This window comes from Ctenopharyngodon idella, chromosome 22 (genome assembly GCF_019924925.1).
Source record: "Ctenopharyngodon idella isolate HZGC_01 chromosome 22, HZGC01, whole genome shotgun sequence".
Classification (NCBI taxonomy): domain Eukaryota; kingdom Metazoa; phylum Chordata; class Actinopteri; order Cypriniformes; family Xenocyprididae; genus Ctenopharyngodon; species Ctenopharyngodon idella.
In genome coordinates this window covers 18,767,578-18,787,378 of record NC_067241.1, presented here as the reverse complement: position 1 = coordinate 18,787,378, position 19,801 = coordinate 18,767,578, and the positions used below count along the sequence as shown (strand labels likewise).

The following is a 19,801-nucleotide window of genomic DNA, read 5'->3' as shown; positions in this document are numbered from 1 at the left end:
GCTCATCAATCATGGGGAAACAGCTAGTGTGTGTTGTCATTAATAGAAGTCTGAGAAAAAACAGACCTCAAAAATCACACATATCATGGGAAGAGGAAAAATAAATACATGAATACTCTTCAAATAACAGTTCTCCTTCTCCTCTAGTCAGATCTGAGGAGTGCCAGCTGTGTCTAAAAACACCAGCCAAGAAATCAGATTGGAAAAGTCTCCAAAGGAAAAAACTCCATGAACATTTTGTCTTGTCTCATACAGTTGATGCAGGATAAGTTAATATTATTCTTGGAACTTTTTTCTTGATTATGTTGTAATGAATGAAAGATGGGATTTTTGTTTCCATCATATCTATAAAAGCTGTCATCTACCGCTGACTGAGATTCTTCTCTGTCTCATTGGACCATATGAGAGGCTTCAAGCTTTAGTGGGATATGTCAGCGTAACCTCAGGCCGCCCTCCCTTCAGAAGTGTCCCATCAAATGTCCATCTGTGTCCAATCTCCTTAAAAGCAATTCAAAACTAAAAGCAAAACTTTTATATGCACATCATTTTCAGATCATGGTCTATTCTAGTCCTTTATAGATGTTTTAAATAAACTAAGACATGCATATTCTGTTTTGGAACATGCTTTTGTCATGTTATGCTGCAATTTTGTCATTTTGACAAGAACTTAGTCATTCGCTGAATGTACACTAGTTTGTACACGTTTTTAACATTAATAATAACCCCTGCATGACTATATCGACAACTTAAATGACAAACAAGCATTTTATTTTAAATGAATCAACTTATTTTAAAATATAATACAATACATTGTTAATTTTCAAGTGAAAAGCACAATTTATTGGCGAACACTTTTGAAATGCGACTTGTTCAGAAGGCACATGAATCCTCTATGAAGTTCTATTCATAAGCAACCAGCAATGAGGGAGAAAAAAAAAAAACAGACGTGGAAAAAATGAAAGGTCTTGCAGCAACAGGAAAGCAGCTATGAGAGCACATTCCTAGTGAACCCCGGCGTAGACAATGAGGGGTGGGACAAAACTGTATATTTTAAAATCTGTAATCTAACCCCTAAATCAGGAACATTGCTCAAAGTTTGCTTTACACTTATCGAGATGGAGTCGTCAGGAGTCGATCTGGGAATGTTTATTTCCAAGCGGAAGAAGACTGTTTCTTCTCAGAGAAAAAGTTTCTTGTTTTCGGTTTATCAGCTCGAGATTTGACTGGAGATATATGCCACAGCTCGATATGTTCTGCGTTGCGGCGATTTATGCAAAATTTTGCTTGAGGAAAAAGGACTGAGGACTGTGAGTGAATGAAAACTGAACTCTGAAGGGTTTAATTTTAGATTTTACTCCGAGAATGTCAGGATGTGACAAAAGTTAAGGATCCAGCACATCTGGATATGACTTGCGCCGCTGATTTCACCATATGAGACAATAGTTTTATGTTTTAAAGAAATGAGAGACGAGTTTTTACAAACAGATGAAGTTTGATAAGCTTGATTCGTGAGTGAGCGCAAGACGAAAATCAGGTAATTATGTTTTTTTAATCTCTCTCTGAACTTGCTCTTATGGTGAATGTGTCGTAATACATGAATATAAAGGCTTTTTAATGAATATCAACACTATTTAGAGAGTAATGTTAATTAAAGGGTCATGTTTGGCATAAATGCTTGGTGAACTGGGAATTTTGTTATTTTAAGAAATATAGAATCACAACATGTAGAAAAAAAAAACATAAATCTTAGGCTTTATTTGTCTTATCTTTTTCTTCCTGTTTTAAATTTCTTTTTGAGGAATGTGGTCTTCTCAGGTGAGTTGTCAGGTAACTGAAGGACATATACAGGTATACATATTATGAAGGACACATATTGATGATGATGATGCAGTATGTGACCCTGGACCACAAAACCAGTGTCAATTTTTTGAAATTGAGGTTTATACATCATCTGAAAGCTGAATCTGAGGGTGCAAAAAAATCAAAATATTGAGAAAATCGCCTTTAAAGCTGTCCAAATGAAGTCCTTAGCAATGCATATTACTTACAAAAATACATTTTTGATATATTTACGGTAGGAAATTTACAAAATATCTTCATGGAACATGATCTTTACTTAATATCCTAATGATTTTTGGCATTAAAAAAATCACTAATTTTGACCCATACAATGTTTTGTTGGCTGTTGCTACAAATACAGTTGAGCTCAAAACTTTACATACCCCTTGCAGAATATGCAAAAATGTTAATCATTTTAACAAAATAAGAAGGGTCATGAAAATGGCATGTTATTTTTTATTTAGTACTGTCCTGAATAAGCTATTTCACATAACAGATGTTTACATAAAGTCCACAAGACAAAAGAATAGCTGAATTTATAAAAATGACCCAGTTCAAAAGTTTACATACCCTTGATTCTCAATCCTGTGTGTGGTTACCTGATGATCCACGGCTGTTTGTTTGTTGTGTGATGGTTGTTCATGAGTCTCTTGTTTGTTCTGAGCAGTTAAACTGAGCTCTGTTCTTCAGAAAAATCCTCCAGGTCCTGCAGATTCTTTGATTTTCCAGCATCTTCTGCATATTTGAACCCTTTCCAGCAGTGACTGTATGATTTTGAGATCCATCTTTTCACACTGAGGACAACTGAGGGACTCAAACACAACTATTAAAAAAGCTGCAAACATTCACTGATGCTTCAGAAGGAAACGTGATGCATTTAAACTTTTTGAATTGGATGAACAGGATAAATTGTACTTTTTTTGTCTTCTGGGAAACATGTAAGTATCTTTTGCAGCTTCCAAAGAGCAGAACTAATGGATTGTGTTTCCTTCTGGAGCATCAGTGAATGTTCTGTATGTAAACCTTTGAGCTCAACTGTATATCCGTGCGACTTATGACTGGTTTTGTGGTCCAGGGTCACATATCTGAGGTCATGAGACATGCTTTCATACTGCATTCTGTCAACAAGGATTTGGCCACATTGTATATCAGAATGTCTAATATTAGAATTAACCAAATACCAATATACTGTGCAGGCGCGCCATTTTTTACAAGAATCCATGTTGCAGTCAACTACACGAACAGAGCCCTAAATGAAACCCACATCTAGTTATCATGACCCATGAGGTCATTTCATTTATCTCTGTAACTGTGAAATGCTGGCGCTTACAAATACACTGAAGCGTACCAGCTCTTTTTAACTGCAGTCAAAACAGGCAAGTTCTTACAGCTGCAAGATGGAGCCAGAGATACACTTAACTATTTCAAAATACTGACACAGTCTCTTAATTTATTTCTTCTGGATAACAATATGGGTTATTACTGGCAGTTGACATGACATACTTGTGGGAAGTTGGCATGTGCTACAGAGTAACATGCTATGATCTGTCTAAAATATGCAGAATTTTGCTTTTTTTATATAATTATTTATATACATGCAGACTAAATGGAATATTTTGTACTTTTAAAATTAATGTCATATCACAGAACTTTATAAAATGTGAAGGCAAACGGTGATTAAAAGTGAAATGAAATTGTCACCAGTTACAGGAACTGAGACTTTCACAATCACTTATGCATTCATAAAATGTAACCTAAATTTCTATATATTCACACTATAGAGGGAATCTGCAAGTCACTTTCATAAAAAAATAGCTGTAACATAAATAAATGTAAATATAAATGTCAAAACAAAGCTGTGAGCAGAAAAGGGGTTTATTCTATTTCAAACAATCAGTCCCGAGAAAAGTGGAATTGAGAATGAGAAAGTTCACTGTGGGTCTTTTGACTGCTCTCAGAGAGAATGCTGACAAGCAGGTCATCGAAACAGGAATCGCATTTCATCATGTTCACTTAAGGCTTTGATTCAAGACGGCCACTATCTGATTTGAGAAACATCCTGGCAGCTTGGAAATAAAGATCAGAATACCCGAAGAGACGAAAGCAATTCCAGAAGGGTGGGGTTGTTTTCCGTCTTAAATGTGGCCCAGAGGGACCAGCAATTAGGCCTACCCATTTTTGTGCACTGAGTGTACGTGACAAAGTTGTTTACACTGACCCACCTGCGCTTACATTGGGGGGATTAAATGAAGAACTTAAAAGACAACACAGATAAAGTGACTCCTGTTGGAATCTCGCTGCATGTGTTTCTACATCAGGCAGTAGCAGTTAGCCAGGATGTTTGTGTGTTGGCTAGCATATAATGCCGATCATTTATATCAAACGTATCGCAGAAAACAACCCAGGTGAAGAAAAGTACACTTCCATAATGTACTTAAAGTGCTCTATTTTCGCACACTGTTTTTGTATTTAATATACTTCTTTAGTATTTCTTAAGATAATCTTAAGAACATCAACTGTGCTATTTTGAGACACCATGAATATGAACTATGTGCTTTTAACACTATCTCTGTATTAAAAAATATATTTAGTTACCACTAGTGTAAGAGATAGTGTTAAAAGCACATTTTCGTTCATATTCATGGTGTCTCAAAACAGCACAGTTGATGTTCTTAAGATTATCTTAAGAAGTACTGAAGAAGAATTTTTAGTATATTAAGTACAAAATTAGTGCGTGAAAATGGAGCACTTTAAGTACATTATGGAAATGTACTTTTTTTCACCTGAGAACAAATATCACAGATTATATAGATTAAACATTCAGGATACTCAAATGCATTAGGAATCTTCTCATACACTCATATCACCCAAGGCATATTTATATGTATGAAGAATCAACTCTGGCTCTAATTACCGATCTGTTTCAAAACATCATTGGCTGACTCTGTTTTTCCATGACATCACATAAGTATATAGTATGCCTACTTTAATTAGAGTTTTGAGGCAACACAAAAATAGTCTGTTGTTTTCAGCACGCTAACCTAAAATGAATTTGGACAGTTTTGGACACTTAAAAATGTTCACTTATTGCTTGTTCAAAGAGAACAGGTCAACACTTTAGCATGCAGGTTTTCCATCATCTACATATAATAGGTTTTCACCCAGCCATTTTGCTTGCGTGACTAGTCGACTTCCAGACCTAGAGGAACAAGCTATCCAGAGTATCTGGACGGCTAGCCGGGTGCGGCCTCTGAATGGCAGGAAGTATAGCCATCAATATTTACTCTGCGTGTGAAGCAGCCAGAGTGTCTGCAAGGACCAGCGGTACAGAGGAGAGCAAGTCCTCCGCTAAAGTCCTCTCCCACCCACTCTCACTATAATTGCAACACAGACAGACTGACTGGACCCTCTCCATGACTTTCTCTGGTGTGGACAAGGGTTATTGAGCTTTTTTCCATTAAGAGATTCCAACACTACATATCATTGTATGATTGTGCCGATATATGATTCCAGTGCCAGATCGGTGAAGGATGATGCAAGGGAGCATGTGATATGTACATATGATTAAATGAAAGGAGCTGGAAGTGTTTTTTGTGTCAAAGTGCTCCCTCCCAAGGCTCGCTCTCATCCTGTATTCCCTCTTTCTTAGACATGAAGGCTTGTGAGATGCTCGCAGTGTTGTTTGTTTTGGTGTATTCAGGGAGCTACGCAACTCTCACAGGTGAGGTTACATAATTGCGCTCATAAAAGTCTTTATTTGTGCATATGTCTGAGTGTTGCATGAAAACCAGATGGGTGATGTAGATTGTTGCTTTCTGAGTAGACAAGACAGAGGAAGTATGTATCTTCCTGTTCTGTTGGTCATCTTTTCACACAGAGTTGCAAACAAACATTTCTTTTTTCAGATTATGTACTGGTTTAGCTTTTCCCTTATATAATGAGTTAACCATCATATCTATATCAACTGAAATACTGTAATAGTCACATTGCATCTTACATTATCACATTCTTGTCCATAGATAAATCCAAGGAGGACAATTTACAGTGCGCATGTGAGAGCCAGAACTGTGAAAACGACTCCTGCTGGGGCCGTATTTGTATATACAGTTCGGTTGATGAGCGTGTAGTCAGGGGCTGTTTATCCTCCATCGAGCAGTGCTACGTGCCTAATATACCTACAGTGTATACCAAGTGCTGCTACACACACTTCTGCAATGCAAACCTCAGTATGTCTGAAACAACAGGTCAAACAGGTCAGTAATTTCTTTAAAAAACACATTTTTAGCTCAGAAAACAGTTACTCATTTTAGAGTTGTTAATACAGAGATTAATTACTAGAATAAAAAAGTCATTTACCTTGGTAGAAGTTTACTCTCTGCTGCCTCCTAGTGTTATATTGGTGGTTCACAGGTTTTAACTTTCATTGGTTTTTAAACTTGTGTTTAAAGGAATAGTTCACTTTCAAATGAAAATGACCCCAAGCCTTACTCACCCTCAAGCCATCCTAGGTGTATATAACTGTATATAACACAATCAGAGAAATATTAATAAATATCCTGACGCATCTGAGCTTATAATGGCAGTGAACGGGATCAACGAGTATGAGCTGAAGAAAGTGTCTCCATCAAACATCCATCCATCAAAAACTTACTCCACACAGCTCCAGGGGGTTAATAAAGGCCTTCACTTCAGAAGGATATTTATTAATATAACTCTGATTGTGTTTATCAGAAGGAAGAAAGTCCTAGGATGGCTTGAGGGTGAGTAAAGCTTGGGCTAATTTTCATTTGAAAGTGAAATAATCCTTTAAAGGAAATGAAAATAATGTCATTTATTACTCACCCTCATGTCGTTCCACACCCGTAAGACCTTCATTCATCTTCAGAACACAAATTAAGATATTTTTGTTGAAATCTGATGGCTCAGTGAGGCCTGCATAGCCAGCAATGACATTTCCTCTCTCAAGATCCATTAATGTACTAAAAACATATTTAAATCAGTTCATGTGAGTACAGTGGTTCAATATTAATATTATAAAACCACGAGAATAACAAAATAACGACTTATATAGTGATGGCCGATTTCAAAACACTGCTTCATGAAGCTTCGGAGCGTTATGAATCTTTTGTGTCGAATCATGATTCGGATCACGTGCCAAACCGCCAAACTGCTGAAATCATGTGACTTTGGTGCTCCGAACCGCTGATTCGACACAAAAGATTCATAACGCTCCGAAGCTTCATGAAGCAGTGTTTTGAAATCGGCCATCACTAAATAAGTCGTTATTTTGTTTTTTGGCGCACCAAAAATATTCTGGTGGCTTTATAATATTAATATTGAACCACTGTACTCACATGAACTGATTTAAATATGTTTTTAGTACATTAATGGATCTTGAGAGAGGAAATGTCATTGCTGGCTATGCAGGCCTCACTGAGCCATCAGATTTCATCAAAAATATCTTTATTTGCGTTCCGAAGATTAACGAAGGTCTTACGGGTGTGGAACGACATAATAAATGACATTATTTTCATTTTGGGGTGAACTAACCCTTTAAGCTTATGTTTCTGTAGCTCAAGTAGAAACTGAATACAATTCCCAAATGGCAAAAATATCTTTTCAAATGTATTTTTAAATATATTTCAAAATATACAAAAATAGCAAAAAATATATTGCTTAAAAATTATAATTGACATAAATATATTTTTAATATATTTTCAGTCTAAATATATTTATAGTCTCCAATATATATATATATATTGCATTCACTCAAAATGTATTTTAAGGTTAGAAATGTATTTTAGCACATTTGGTAATGTATTTAGGCATTTCTGAAATTAAACACGCAACATTGTCTTTTGAGCTGCTGTAGTACAGTGATGTTTCTCACTGTTGTCTCTGTTTCCAGCAGGAAAGCCCATGATTGTGTTGGTGGCAGTGCCGTGTTTGGTGCTGTTGGTGATGTTCATGGCAGCCTGTGGGTTTGTGTTGTGGCTTCGTGCAAGGCGACAGCACCACCCGCTGGACGAACCAGACGCCTCTATGCTCAAAGTCCCCAGTGGAGGGGACCCCACATACGGGGTAAAAAATCTACTGCTGGGTGACATTCACAGCTTTTTGGATGATCTCATTATCCTCAAGTCTTATTTGTAATGAGTCAGTCAAATGAAATTAAACTGAAAACTTCAGTCTCTTGAGCAACATGTTCCTCTGGGTTGTGACTCAAATGCCCATAATTTGACAGTAAGTGTGTGTTATTTTTTGGCTGGTCTGTGATTTAAGTGTGTGTAATTCTCCTTTTTAGGATATCTTTGATGAGTTTTGTACATCGGGCAGTGGGACCGGCCTGCCTTATCTGGTGCAAAGAACCATGGCCCGACAGATCTCTCTGGTTCAGTGTGTTGGTGAGTGAAACTTCTGTATCTCATCACACAACGCTGCACAGGCGGAGGGTGAAGCAACTGCAGGATGAAGCTATGAAGTCCAGATTTATTTTCTTTACTACATAATGTACAACATTGAGTTCAATAAATGTACTTGTTTTTAAATGTTACCATAATTAAATAATACACATATTTGAATCCATAGATTGCATTTATTTAAATAATAAATAAATAAATAAGCAATTAAATGATTATAATGATGATGATGATGATTTCTTTTACTATATACTGTACAATATCGAGTTTGATTGAAAGGGTGGTCACATATTGATTTAAATATACTAATTTGTTTTCAATATTACCATAATTTAATAAATATATGTGAACCCATAGATTACACTTATTTTAAATTTTAATATTTGAATTATTATTATTAAACAAAGTATAATTTAAATCTGTGTAATAAGTAGACACATTAAAATTAGGATCTAATAATAATCATAATTATAAATTAAATAAAATTTAAACCCTTAAGTGTCACCCCCCTTTTTTTATATACATGAAAATGCACTATCCAAACTTAAATGATCATAATTCAAGAATGCTTTGGAGTACAGACCTAAGTTTGGTCTTGTTTTAAAGAAGATTATTCAGATTAGTAAAAGCACTTGAAAAAATTAAAGTATGAAAAAGTTATGGAAGTTGAAATTTACTGTAAATCAAATGTACTGTACTAAACATTTTTTATTTTATATAAAATGTATATTTTATCCAATATATTTGACTCTAAAATTGCTATCAAATGAAAGCCATATGTCTAACCAAGCTGTGTTCCAAATTTGAAGCTGAAATTCTATGAGATTTTGCTGTACCAAAAATAGCCTCCGGGTGTCACCGACATTCTATACATTTTTTTTATGCATTCTCCTTTTACAAATTGTTAAATTTCTGTCCAAATATCACTTCCATCACAAAACACTTGGCAAATATGGAACCGTGAAACTCAGACCTTTTCGTCGATATGTGTTTTTGTCAAGATTAGAAAAGATTTTGACTATAAAGTAACTAAAATATATATTGTACTATGAAACCTGACACCACTCGCTAGGGGAGGAGCTCGCTGAATCCCTCTGAATTTGTCTGGCAGGTAAAGGACGTTATGGCGAGGTATGGAGAGGCACCTGGATGGGAGAGAGTGTGGCTGTCAAAATTTTCTCCTCTCGTGATGAACAGTCCTGGTTTAGAGAGACTGAAATCTACAACACGGTCCAACTAAGGCATGAAAACATCTTGGGTAGGTTCCACCCACACTGCATTTTTCATTGCTTGTGTGGGAAGGGATCGTTCTGAGGGTACTGCTGCAGCCATAATATGTTCTGGCTTACCCAAACATCACTTTTGAAATGAAGGAATTACACAACATTTGATTTAAAATGTAATATTTCTCTCTTACACATGTTCTCTGTCCATTAGGCTTCATAGCATCAGACATGACGTCTAAAAACTCCAGCACTCAGCTGTGGCTGGTCACACACTTCCATGAGTTGGGCTCCCTCTATGACTTCCTGCAGCACAACATACTAGACCCAGAGGGCTGTCTGCGCATGTGCCTGTCCATCGCCAGCGGCCTTGTGCACCTCCACACAGAGATCCTCAGTACACAGGGCAAACCGGCCATCGCACATCGAGACCTGAAGAGCCGCAACATTCTGGTGAAGAGAAATGGGCAGTGCTGCATTGCAGACCTGGGTGAGTAAGTAGAACAGAAATAGCTGATTCTAGGAATCTTTGGCACGTATCTCATTCCATGACTCATGACTTTTTTTACTTTGACAAATCATATACTTTATTAAGGGTGAAATTTCTTTTGTTGCCAGTTGATATCTCAAACATAATGTCTTCTTTGTGATCTCTCAGGCTTGGCTGTCATTCACTCTCAGTCTAATGACTATCTGGATGTGGGCAACAACCCGAGAGTGGGCACCAAGCGTTATATGGCACCGGAAGTTTTGGACGAGAGTATTCGTGTTGATGTGTTCGAGTCCTACAAACAAACCGACATCTGGGCCTTGGGTCTCGTCATGTGGGAGATAACTCGTCGAACTGTTGTTAATGGTAAGATGGAATAATTATCCAACTTTATTTAAAATAGAATTTATTTCTGTGATCAAAGCTGAATTTACTCCAGTCTTCAGTGTCACATGATCCTTCAGAAATCATTCTAATATGCTGATTTGATGATCAATGTTGGAAACAGTTGTGCTGCTTAATATTATTTTATAACCTGTGATACTTTTTCAGGATTCTTTGATGAATAAAAAGTTAAAAAATATCAGCATTTATTTAAAATAGAAATCTTTTGTAACAATATACACTACCGTTCAATAGTTTGGGGTCAGTCATCTTTTTTTTGAAAGAAATTAATACTTTTATTCAGCATGGATGTGTTAAAGTGATAAAAAGTGATAGTAAAGATTTATATCGTTAGAAAAGATTTATATTTTGAATAAATGCTGTTCTTTTTAACCTTTTATTCATCAAAGAATCCTGAAAAAGTATCACAGGTTATAAAATAATATTAAGCAGCACAACTGTTTCCAACATTGATAATAAATCAGCATATTACAATGATTTCTGAAGGATCATGTGACACTGAAGACTGGAGTAATGATGCTGAAAATTCAGCTTTGCATCACAGAAATAAATTATATTTTAAAGTATATTAAAATAGAAAACCATAATTTTAAATTGTAATAATATTACACAATATTATTGTTTTTTCTGTATTTATTATGAAATAAATGCAGCCTTAATGAGCATAAGAGACTTCGTTCAAAAACATTAAAAATAGTAATGTTTCCAAACTTTTGACTGGTAGTGTACAGAATTAATACCAAAAACTTTGACATGCTGAAACTTATCAAAGAAATATGTTCACAGAAATAATTAATTAGTTAACGTTTTATTGCACATTACAACTTTTAATGAAAAGTTCCGGATTTCTGTTACTAAGCAACAATTTTCACCATTCTGATAGACGTGATAGACTTCTATAATTATTAAGTTTCTTTGTCTTACTTCCCCTTCCTCGCTCCCTCAGTTTTTTTCTCAGTGTCTGCGTCTGTCTCTATCCACCCGCGATTAGCGGCCCAATAATTATAAACAATCTTATCTGCTGTCAACACTCCTGCTCTTATAGTCCAGATGTGCTTGTACTCTCTCTTTCTCTCTCCCTCTCTCTCTCTCACACACACACACACACACACGCTTACTTTTTAAGAAGCACTTACTCATCCCTTTAAATATAATTTATATGTAGTTATTATTACATAATGTGACTCAGAATAGCTGTAAAACATAAGTCAAAAGTTTCTGTCTTGTAGTAGAGGATATATACACTCACATATATACACACTAGGGGTGTAGCGGTACATGTGTTCGTCCCGAACCATCACGGTACGGACGTCACAAATACAAGTGATCCACACTTGCACAGTAATGCTTTTTAGCCTAACCTATTTGAACCAGCATTAACCACCAATAATCGCAATAAGCTCTGTGTTTTGTTACTTTCGATTAGAAACAAAGTGGCATCTTTCAAATTCTGTTCATTTTATCACGAAATTCAAACAATAAATGCTGTTCTGACGCTTTCTGATGTGGCGTGACAGATCGCTGTATAGGCGCCTCAGTTCAAACAGCAGCGCGGAGCGTGAGTGAACGCGATCATCTCTTCCTCTTCACTACTACAAAATGAACATGAATGTATGTTGAAAGATACAGTACAAAACGTATCATATCTCGTGTAATCGGTCAGTGTTTCAACTGCAGAAAGACGACAGTAAAACAGTTTGTAAACAATATGTCACGTGCATATATTTAGCGAAACAGTTTGTTTCTGTAGCGAACAAGCTGTTTCACTAAATATATGCACTATATTAGCCTATATATTAATTAAATTTTACTTAACCTGTTAATGTAAGGCCTAAATAAATCTGTCATGAAAACAAGTTATGACAGCCACTGTGTAAATGATTATATTTCAACAATGAATTGGAGAAACAGAAGTTAATGCAAAAACTGCCTTATGTGTAATTTACATGTTTACAATACATACATTTTTTACTATTATTTGAGTGTTGATGATTATATCTAAACATAAATAGCAACTGAATTTAATAATTTGGACTTTGTTGTTAATTGTAATCTTTATTATAGTAATGTGCAAGTAAGTGTTCTCTAATAGTTTACAGCATTAGCAGAGATAGATTTATTTATCCTTAAGAAAATTTTAATTATAATTGAATAAATTTAAAGACAGAGACACAGTTGGTTCAGTAAAACATTGTTTAATAAAAAAAGAGAAAAAAATGTTTTGTTTTCTCACCCTGCTGTACCGAACCGTGACTTCAAAACCGAGGTACGTACCGAAATGTCATTTTTGTGTACCGTTACACCCCTAATATACACTATATACAGTTCAAAAGTGGGTTTGATAAGGGGTCGGTAAGATTATTTAATGTTTTTTAAAGGAGTCTCTAATGCTGCATTTATTTGTTTCAAAATACAGTAAATATGGTTTATTTTATTATTGTGGAATATTATTACAATTTAAAATAACTGTCTTCTATTTTAATATATTTTAAAATGTGATTTATTCTTGTGATGGCACCAGTCTTCAGTGTCACATGATTCTTCGGAAATCATTCTAATATGCTCAAAAAACATTTCTTATTACTATCAATGTTGAAAACAGTTGTGCTGCTTAATATTTTTATGTAAACTGTGATGCATTTTTTTCAGGATTCTTTGATGAATAGAAAGTTCAAAAGAACATATTTATTTGAATTAGAAATCTTTTGTAACATTATAAATGTCTTTACTCTCACATATATACACACCGATGAGCCAAAACATTATGACCACCTGCTTAATACGCTGTTGGTCTTGAACTTGTTGGTCAACATCGTAATGCACCAAAACAGAAACTGCCCAATGAGATTGGTTTAGATAGAAACGTTTCCAATTATCAAGATTCCCTTACTTCAAAAGCTAAGTTAAAAAGATGCATTTTCAGCTGAGACCTAAAAAAAGATGGAGCCTGCCGAATATAAATGGGAAGACTGTTTTGAAGCTACTACTGAGAAAGCTTGATCACCCTTTGACTTCTTCTTGGATTGGGGAACAACCAACAATGTTTGATTTGTCGATCTCAGTGTCCTAGCCGAAGTTTAAAACCCTAAAAGGTTATTGATATAATTTGGGGACATGTTATGAAGAGTTTTAAAAACCAAGTCATGCAGTCTCGAGGTAATAAAAGCATGAACAACAATTTCCAAATCGTTAAATCTAAGGAAGGGATTTAACCTAAAGATCATTCTAAGATGATAAAACTACTTTTTACAAAATATATTATCTGTTTATCAAAGCTAAGGGATAAGTTGATTATGACTCCAAGATTCACAGTTATTGCTAACGGAGCTGGCTATCTTGAATATTATAGTGTCTTTCTTTCATTAAGTTGGAAAAAATTTTTAGACAGCCAAGCGTTGACCTCATTCTGACAGACCAACAGGGACTTCAAAGACTTGTTCCCAACTTTCAATGGTAAATATATCTGTGTGTCATCTGCATTCATATGATAAGAAATGTCATAGGGATGTCAGATGGATCCCAGTGGGCACATATACAACGAAAACAACGTAGGACCCAAAATAGAGCCCTGAGGGATACCATATTTTAAAGGGACCACAGAGGATGAAGTGTTTGCAAAACTAACAGAGAATGTTCTATCCTGTAGATATGAGTGAAACCATTTTAGAGCTGTCCCACGAATGCCAACCTCACTCTCCAAACAATCTAAGAGAATCTAATGATCAACAGTGTCGAATGCGGCACCGAGATCCAACAACTGCCAGCCCAGAATCAACCACTATTAATAAATCGTTCACAACTTTTACCAGAGTGGTCTCTGTACTGTGACCAGCTCTGAATCCAGATTGGAATTTATCCAGGATATCATTCTCTGATAAAAACAGGGTTATTTGTGATAGAATAACCTTGTCTAAAACTTTGGATAAAAATGGCAATTTAGAAATTGGCAGAAATTATTAAACTCTGCAAAATCAAGGCCACTGCTTGTTTAAAACAGGGTGGAACAACACCATTAATTAAAGCAGTATAGTATACTAGTATACTAGGGCCCATAGTTGCAAAGAAATCTTTTAAAAATTGAGGAGGAATAGGATCCAGCGGAGTAGATGACAATTTCATGTGCTTAACTATGTCTGCTAAGACTGGAAGAGAGACAAGATCAAAGCAGTCAAATATACAAGAACTTGACTTAAGAGCTGCCAGAACAATATTAGAGGATACAATATCTTCTCTAATCAGTTTAATCTTTCTTACAAAAAAGTTCAGAAACACCTTATAGGTATTTGAAGTAGAATCTGTGGGAGGTGCTATAGTCCGGTTTAGCACAGTGTTTATTTTTCTAAACAAAACCTTTAGGCAGTGAGCAGTTCTGCTTATTAAATCTGAAAAATATTTTGATTTTGTAGCTTTAACTGCGTGCTGGTATCTACTGAGAGTATCATTTAGCATTTCATAAGAAATCTGCAATTTGTCTCTCTTCAAACTGCATTCAGCTTTCCTACAAGCCTGTTTAAGGAGCACACATTTCATTGTTATCCCATGGCTGAGAATGAAGTTTAAGCCTTTTAAGTCTGAGTGGAGCAACATCACTCATAATGTCCAGACATACAGAATTGAAAACGGCAGTCAGGGGTTTAGATAAGTGCACAATAAACAGTGAAGGTCAGTTCCAGTTTAAACAAACTGTAATTCAAAACTTGAGCATTTCTCCACTGATTGTAGGCTAGATTTAAAACTATCCTTAAAGAGTGTGGCCACACCCTCACCTCGACCAATTTAAAACATTGTAGTTCGCAAGCAACATTTCAGAAAGAAGTACAGCTTTAATATAAGAGCTTCAGCTTCCTGATAAGGTCCAATGACTGTGATTGTGCTAATGGTGAACACTTTTCTTTAAGTAACAATGATCTGTCCATGCACTCCATCTATGTGATTGTAACAACAGACGGCGAAATACTGGCACAGATGCATGTCCATTGTAGGCGCTTTTTAACAGTGGACAGCCAGGGGTCATCATAGGCACTTTGATTGATCTGTGGCTATGTGAAAAAATAACTTTGATATTTTAATGTAAATTGAAAAAGTAATGAGTTACTTTATTAGCTACTTGAAAAAATAAACTGATTACAAAACATAAGTTACTTGTAATGTGTTACCCCCAACACTGCTGATTGTTTGCTTATATTATATATTATGCTTTTATTATATCTTTTTATGTGACAACACTGAAGAAATGACACTTTGCTACAATGTAAAGTAGTGAGTGTACAGCTTGTATAACAGTGTAAATTTGCTGTCCCCTCAAAATAACTCAACACACAGCCATTAATGTCTAAACCGCTGGCCACAAAAGTGAGTACACCCCTAAGTGAAAATGTCCAGATTGGGCCCAAAGTGTCAATATTTTGTGTGGCCACCATTATTTTCCAGCACTGCCTTAACCCTCTTGGGCATGGAGTTCACCAGAGCTTCACAGGTTGCCACTGGAGTCCTCTTCCACTCCTCCATGACGACATCACGGAGCTGGTGGATGTTAGAGACCTTGCGCTCCTCCACCTTCTGTTTGAGGATGCCCCACAGATGCTTAATAGGGTTTAGGTACCCTCAGCTTCTTTAGCAAGGCAGTGGTTGTCTTAGAGGTGTGTTTGGGTTCATTATCATGTTGGAATACTGCCCTGCAGCCCAGTCTCTGAAGGGAGGGGATCATGCTCTGCTCATTCATGGTTCCCTCAATGAACTGTAGCTCCCCAGCACTCATGCAGCCCCAGACCATGACACTCCCACCACCATGCTTGACTATAGGCAAGACACACTTGTCTTTGTACTCCTCACCTGGTTGCCGCCACACGCTTGACACCATCTGAACCAAAAGTTTATCTTGGTCTCATCAGACCACAGGACATGGTTCCTTAGTCTGCTTGTCTTCAGCAAACTGTTTGTGGGCTTTCCTGTGCATCATCTTTAGAAGAGGCTTCCTTCTGGGACGACAGCCATGCAGACCAATTTGATGCAGTGTGCGGCGTATGGTCTGAGCACTGACAGGCTGACCCCCCACCCCTTCAACCTCTGCAGCAATGCTGGCAGCACTCATACGTCTATTTCCCAAACAAAACCTCTGGATATGACGCTGAGCACGTGCACTCAACTTCTTTGGTCGACCGTGGCGAGGCCTGTTCTGAGTGCACCCTGTCCTGTTAACCTGCTGTATGGTCTTGGCCACCGTGCTGCAGCTCAGTTTCAGGGTCTTGGCAGTCTTCTTATAGCCTATGCCATCTTAATGTAGAGCAACGATTCTTTTTTTCAGATCCTCAGAGAGTTCTTTGCCATGAGGTGCCATGTTGAACTTCCAGTGACCAGTATGAGAGAGTGAGAGCGATAACACCAAATTTAACACACCTGCTCCCCATTCACACCTGAGACCTTGTAACACTAACCAGTCACATGACACCGTGGAGAGAAAATGGCTAATTGGGCCCAATTTGGACATTTTCACTTAGGGGTGTACTCACTTCTGTGGCCAGCGGTTTAAACATTAATGGCTGTGTGTCGAGTTATTTTGAGGGGACAGCAAATTTACACTGTTATACAAGCCTGTACACTCACTACTTTACATTGTAGCAAAGTGTCATTTCTTCAGTGTTGTCACATGAAAAGATATAATAAAATATTTACAAAATTGCGAGGGGTGTACTCACTTCTGTGAGATACTGTAACTACAAAAATGTAAAATATAAGCTTTTTTAATGATTCCTCTGTAGCTTTTTTCCCCATAATGTCAGCTGCCATTATGCTCTTAGGCTCCCTGGTTAATTTCCAGCAATCCTCCCACAGAAGTATTAGTATTGCCAACTTCCCTCAACTCCCAAACCACTGTTTTATAGATATGGCCAGAACAGACTTTCAGTCTCAGCACACAACTGCATTTTTATCAGTAAAAAATCAAATGCTATGTAGCCAGCAAATGTTGACAAAAACTCCCATAGAAATCTGGGATCCCTTAAATCTGTGGTTTTCTCAGGGATCGTGGAGGAGTACAGACCGCCGTTCTTTGACGTGGTGCCCTCTGACCCCAGTTTCGAGGAGATGAAGAAAGTGGTGTGTGTTGACCAGCACAGGCCCAGTCTCCACAATCGACTACACTCTCATCCGGTGAGATACACAAACATACCAGAGATACAGGCTTAATGATTCGTATGACTTGGACTTGAGTCAGACCCTACACAAGGATTTGCTTTGACAGCTGCAATCTGGAGCAATTTGTTAGGAAAGCATTACATGCGTGTGGTACAAAATATCCTATCAGTCTATGATGTCACTGAAAATAATCTTGTGGGCTTTAATTTTAGGTTTGCGGTAGAGAGTACATTAATTGCATATGCAACACAGAAAATGGATAGAAATTTACATTTATCCTGCTTAATACCAAAAGCAGCTGCAGCAGCCTGGTACCGTGTGCAGAGGAGTAGGAGACGTGCAGGCTAGTCGCTATATTTGATGCTACGCTCTTAAAAATAAAGGTTTTAAAAGGGGGAGGGTTTGCAGCGATGCCATAGAGGAACCATTTTTGGTTCCACAAAGAAACTTTCAGTAAGCTTTCTCTTAAAAGAACCATTTTTTCTTAGTGTGAAGAACATTTTAATAATCTAAAGAAGCTTTTCCACTATAAAGTACCTTTTGTGCAATGGAAAGATTGCTTGGATATTAAAGGTTCTTAATTGAACCACTGATGCCAATAAAAAACCTTTATTTTTAAGTGTAGTTGCATTTGAAAATAATTCCTCCTTTGAGTCCACGTATCTTGCTGTAGCTGTTTTATGTCTGCCTCAAACACACACTCCCTCCTACAATGTATCTGTTCAGAGCAGAATGCCAAAAAAAGAATGGAAAAAGTAACAGTTTTGAAGGACAAATATGATTATTTGACAATTGACACCTATTTCAAAGCTAATGTAACCAACACAGTTCTCACAAAATCTCTTTGTTTTGTGTCAGAAGTTGGCGAGTTTGGATTTGCAATTGAAGTTGAAACGCACTGAAATCTTGGTCACTTCTTTGTGTTTATTTTTGAAAATGAACTCAATGCACTTATATTCACATAAACATATAGGTCTACCCATACAACTGTACATTTACACACTAAGAGGAAGATCAGAATTGACAAAACAAATGATTTCTGTATGTTTTTCTGTCAAGATCCTGTCTGCAATTGTGAAGATTAAGAAAGAGTGCTGGTTCCAAAGCCCTTCAGCTCGACTCACTGCTCTGCGTGTGCGAAAGACCCTCTCCAAACTGGACCAGGAGCATGACTACGACATTGACAAGCTTAAACTGGACCTCTAGAATAAACCTCCTACCACACATTTCCAAGAAAGTTCAATTCTAATGGACCCATATCCGTCCACCTGAGTACTTCTAAACTCTTTTAATGCGCCTTTCAAGCTTCTCGTCTAAATGCTTCACTGAACATGGTTTATTTTATCATGACATTCACTGTGTTAAGTTAAGGCCATAACTGTGCTGTTAAATGATTCTCCTTAAACATATCCACTCGACTACTCTTCTAAGACCTGCATATTTCAATACAGTGACTCATTTGTTACTGAAAGTAATACAGGATTGATAAACCCACAGAATTCTTTTTAGCATAGTAAGTGTGAGAGGGATTTTTTTAATAGTCAGGATGTGGGTTATTCCGGACTTCCTAACTGCGGTGTTTCCTGAAATTATGAACTTCCCAAACATGACTCTTGCGTACAGAGGTTGGCACATGCTTTTTGTTGCACTTATTTTTTGTAGCTGTTTTTGGTTCCATGAAAGACTTTGAAATGGGCCGTCTTTCTAAGAACAAGAACTGCATTACAACTTGCACCAAGTAATTATTCAAACAGAGTACATATTAGTATAGTGCACTTTTAGAAATTGTTATTTTTTACAAGATCAAAATCACATTACTCTAGCTATACTATATCTTTTTTTACAGTGTAAGGGAAATGTACAATATATTTGCTTTTTGAGAAATTATAATCAAAAATGTGTATACAAATGTCTGTTATTTTCACTCCAAATAATAGTATTTAAGTATTAATAAAACTTCAGGATACTAAAGCAGATTTTTGAATTTTTTTTTCTACACTTCAAAAGAGGGCCCACCGAGTGTGGATTGATCTCAAACTCAAACAATTAGCTAAATTACACTTAAAGGGATAATTCACCCAAAAATGAAAATATTATCATCATTTACTCACCCCTCATGTTGTTCCAAAGTTTCTTATTTCTGTTGAACACAAAAGAAGATATTTTAAATAATGTTGGTGATCAAACAGTAGCTATTGACTTCCATAGTCTGGAAAAAAAAAAATTAGGATACTGTTTGATTACCAACATTATTTAAAATATCTTCTTTTGTGTTCCACAGAAGAAAGAAA

At 36.5% G+C, this 19,801-nt stretch overlaps 1 protein-coding gene across 4 annotated transcripts; it reads left to right on the top strand.

Moving 5' to 3' along the window:
* The first annotated feature begins 1,003 nt into the window (after window positions 1-1,003).
* acvrl1 (activin A receptor like type 1) lies at window positions 1,004-19,481 on the top strand. Of its 4 annotated transcripts, none has more exons than XM_051879680.1 (11): window positions 1,004-1,534; window positions 1,799-1,815; window positions 5,489-5,560; window positions 5,859-6,092; window positions 7,748-7,920; window positions 8,144-8,243; window positions 9,370-9,516; window positions 9,696-9,971; window positions 10,140-10,337; window positions 17,395-17,525; window positions 18,570-19,481. In XM_051879680.1, the coding sequence occupies exons 3-11, from the start codon at window positions 5,491-5,493 to the stop codon at window positions 18,714-18,716; spliced, it is 1,476 nt and encodes a 491-aa protein (XP_051735640.1). In that variant the 5' UTR covers window positions 1,004-1,534; window positions 1,799-1,815; window positions 5,489-5,490; the 3' UTR covers window positions 18,717-19,481. The 4 variants fall into 4 exon arrangements, with proteins under 4 accessions (XP_051735640.1, XP_051735639.1, XP_051735641.1 ...); XM_051879679.1 differs by having other exon boundaries at window positions 1,799-1,848; XM_051879681.1 differs by lacking the exon at window positions 1,799-1,815 and having other exon boundaries at window positions 1,005-1,534; window positions 7,751-7,920.
* The last annotated feature ends 320 nt before the right edge of the window (window positions 19,482-19,801 follow it).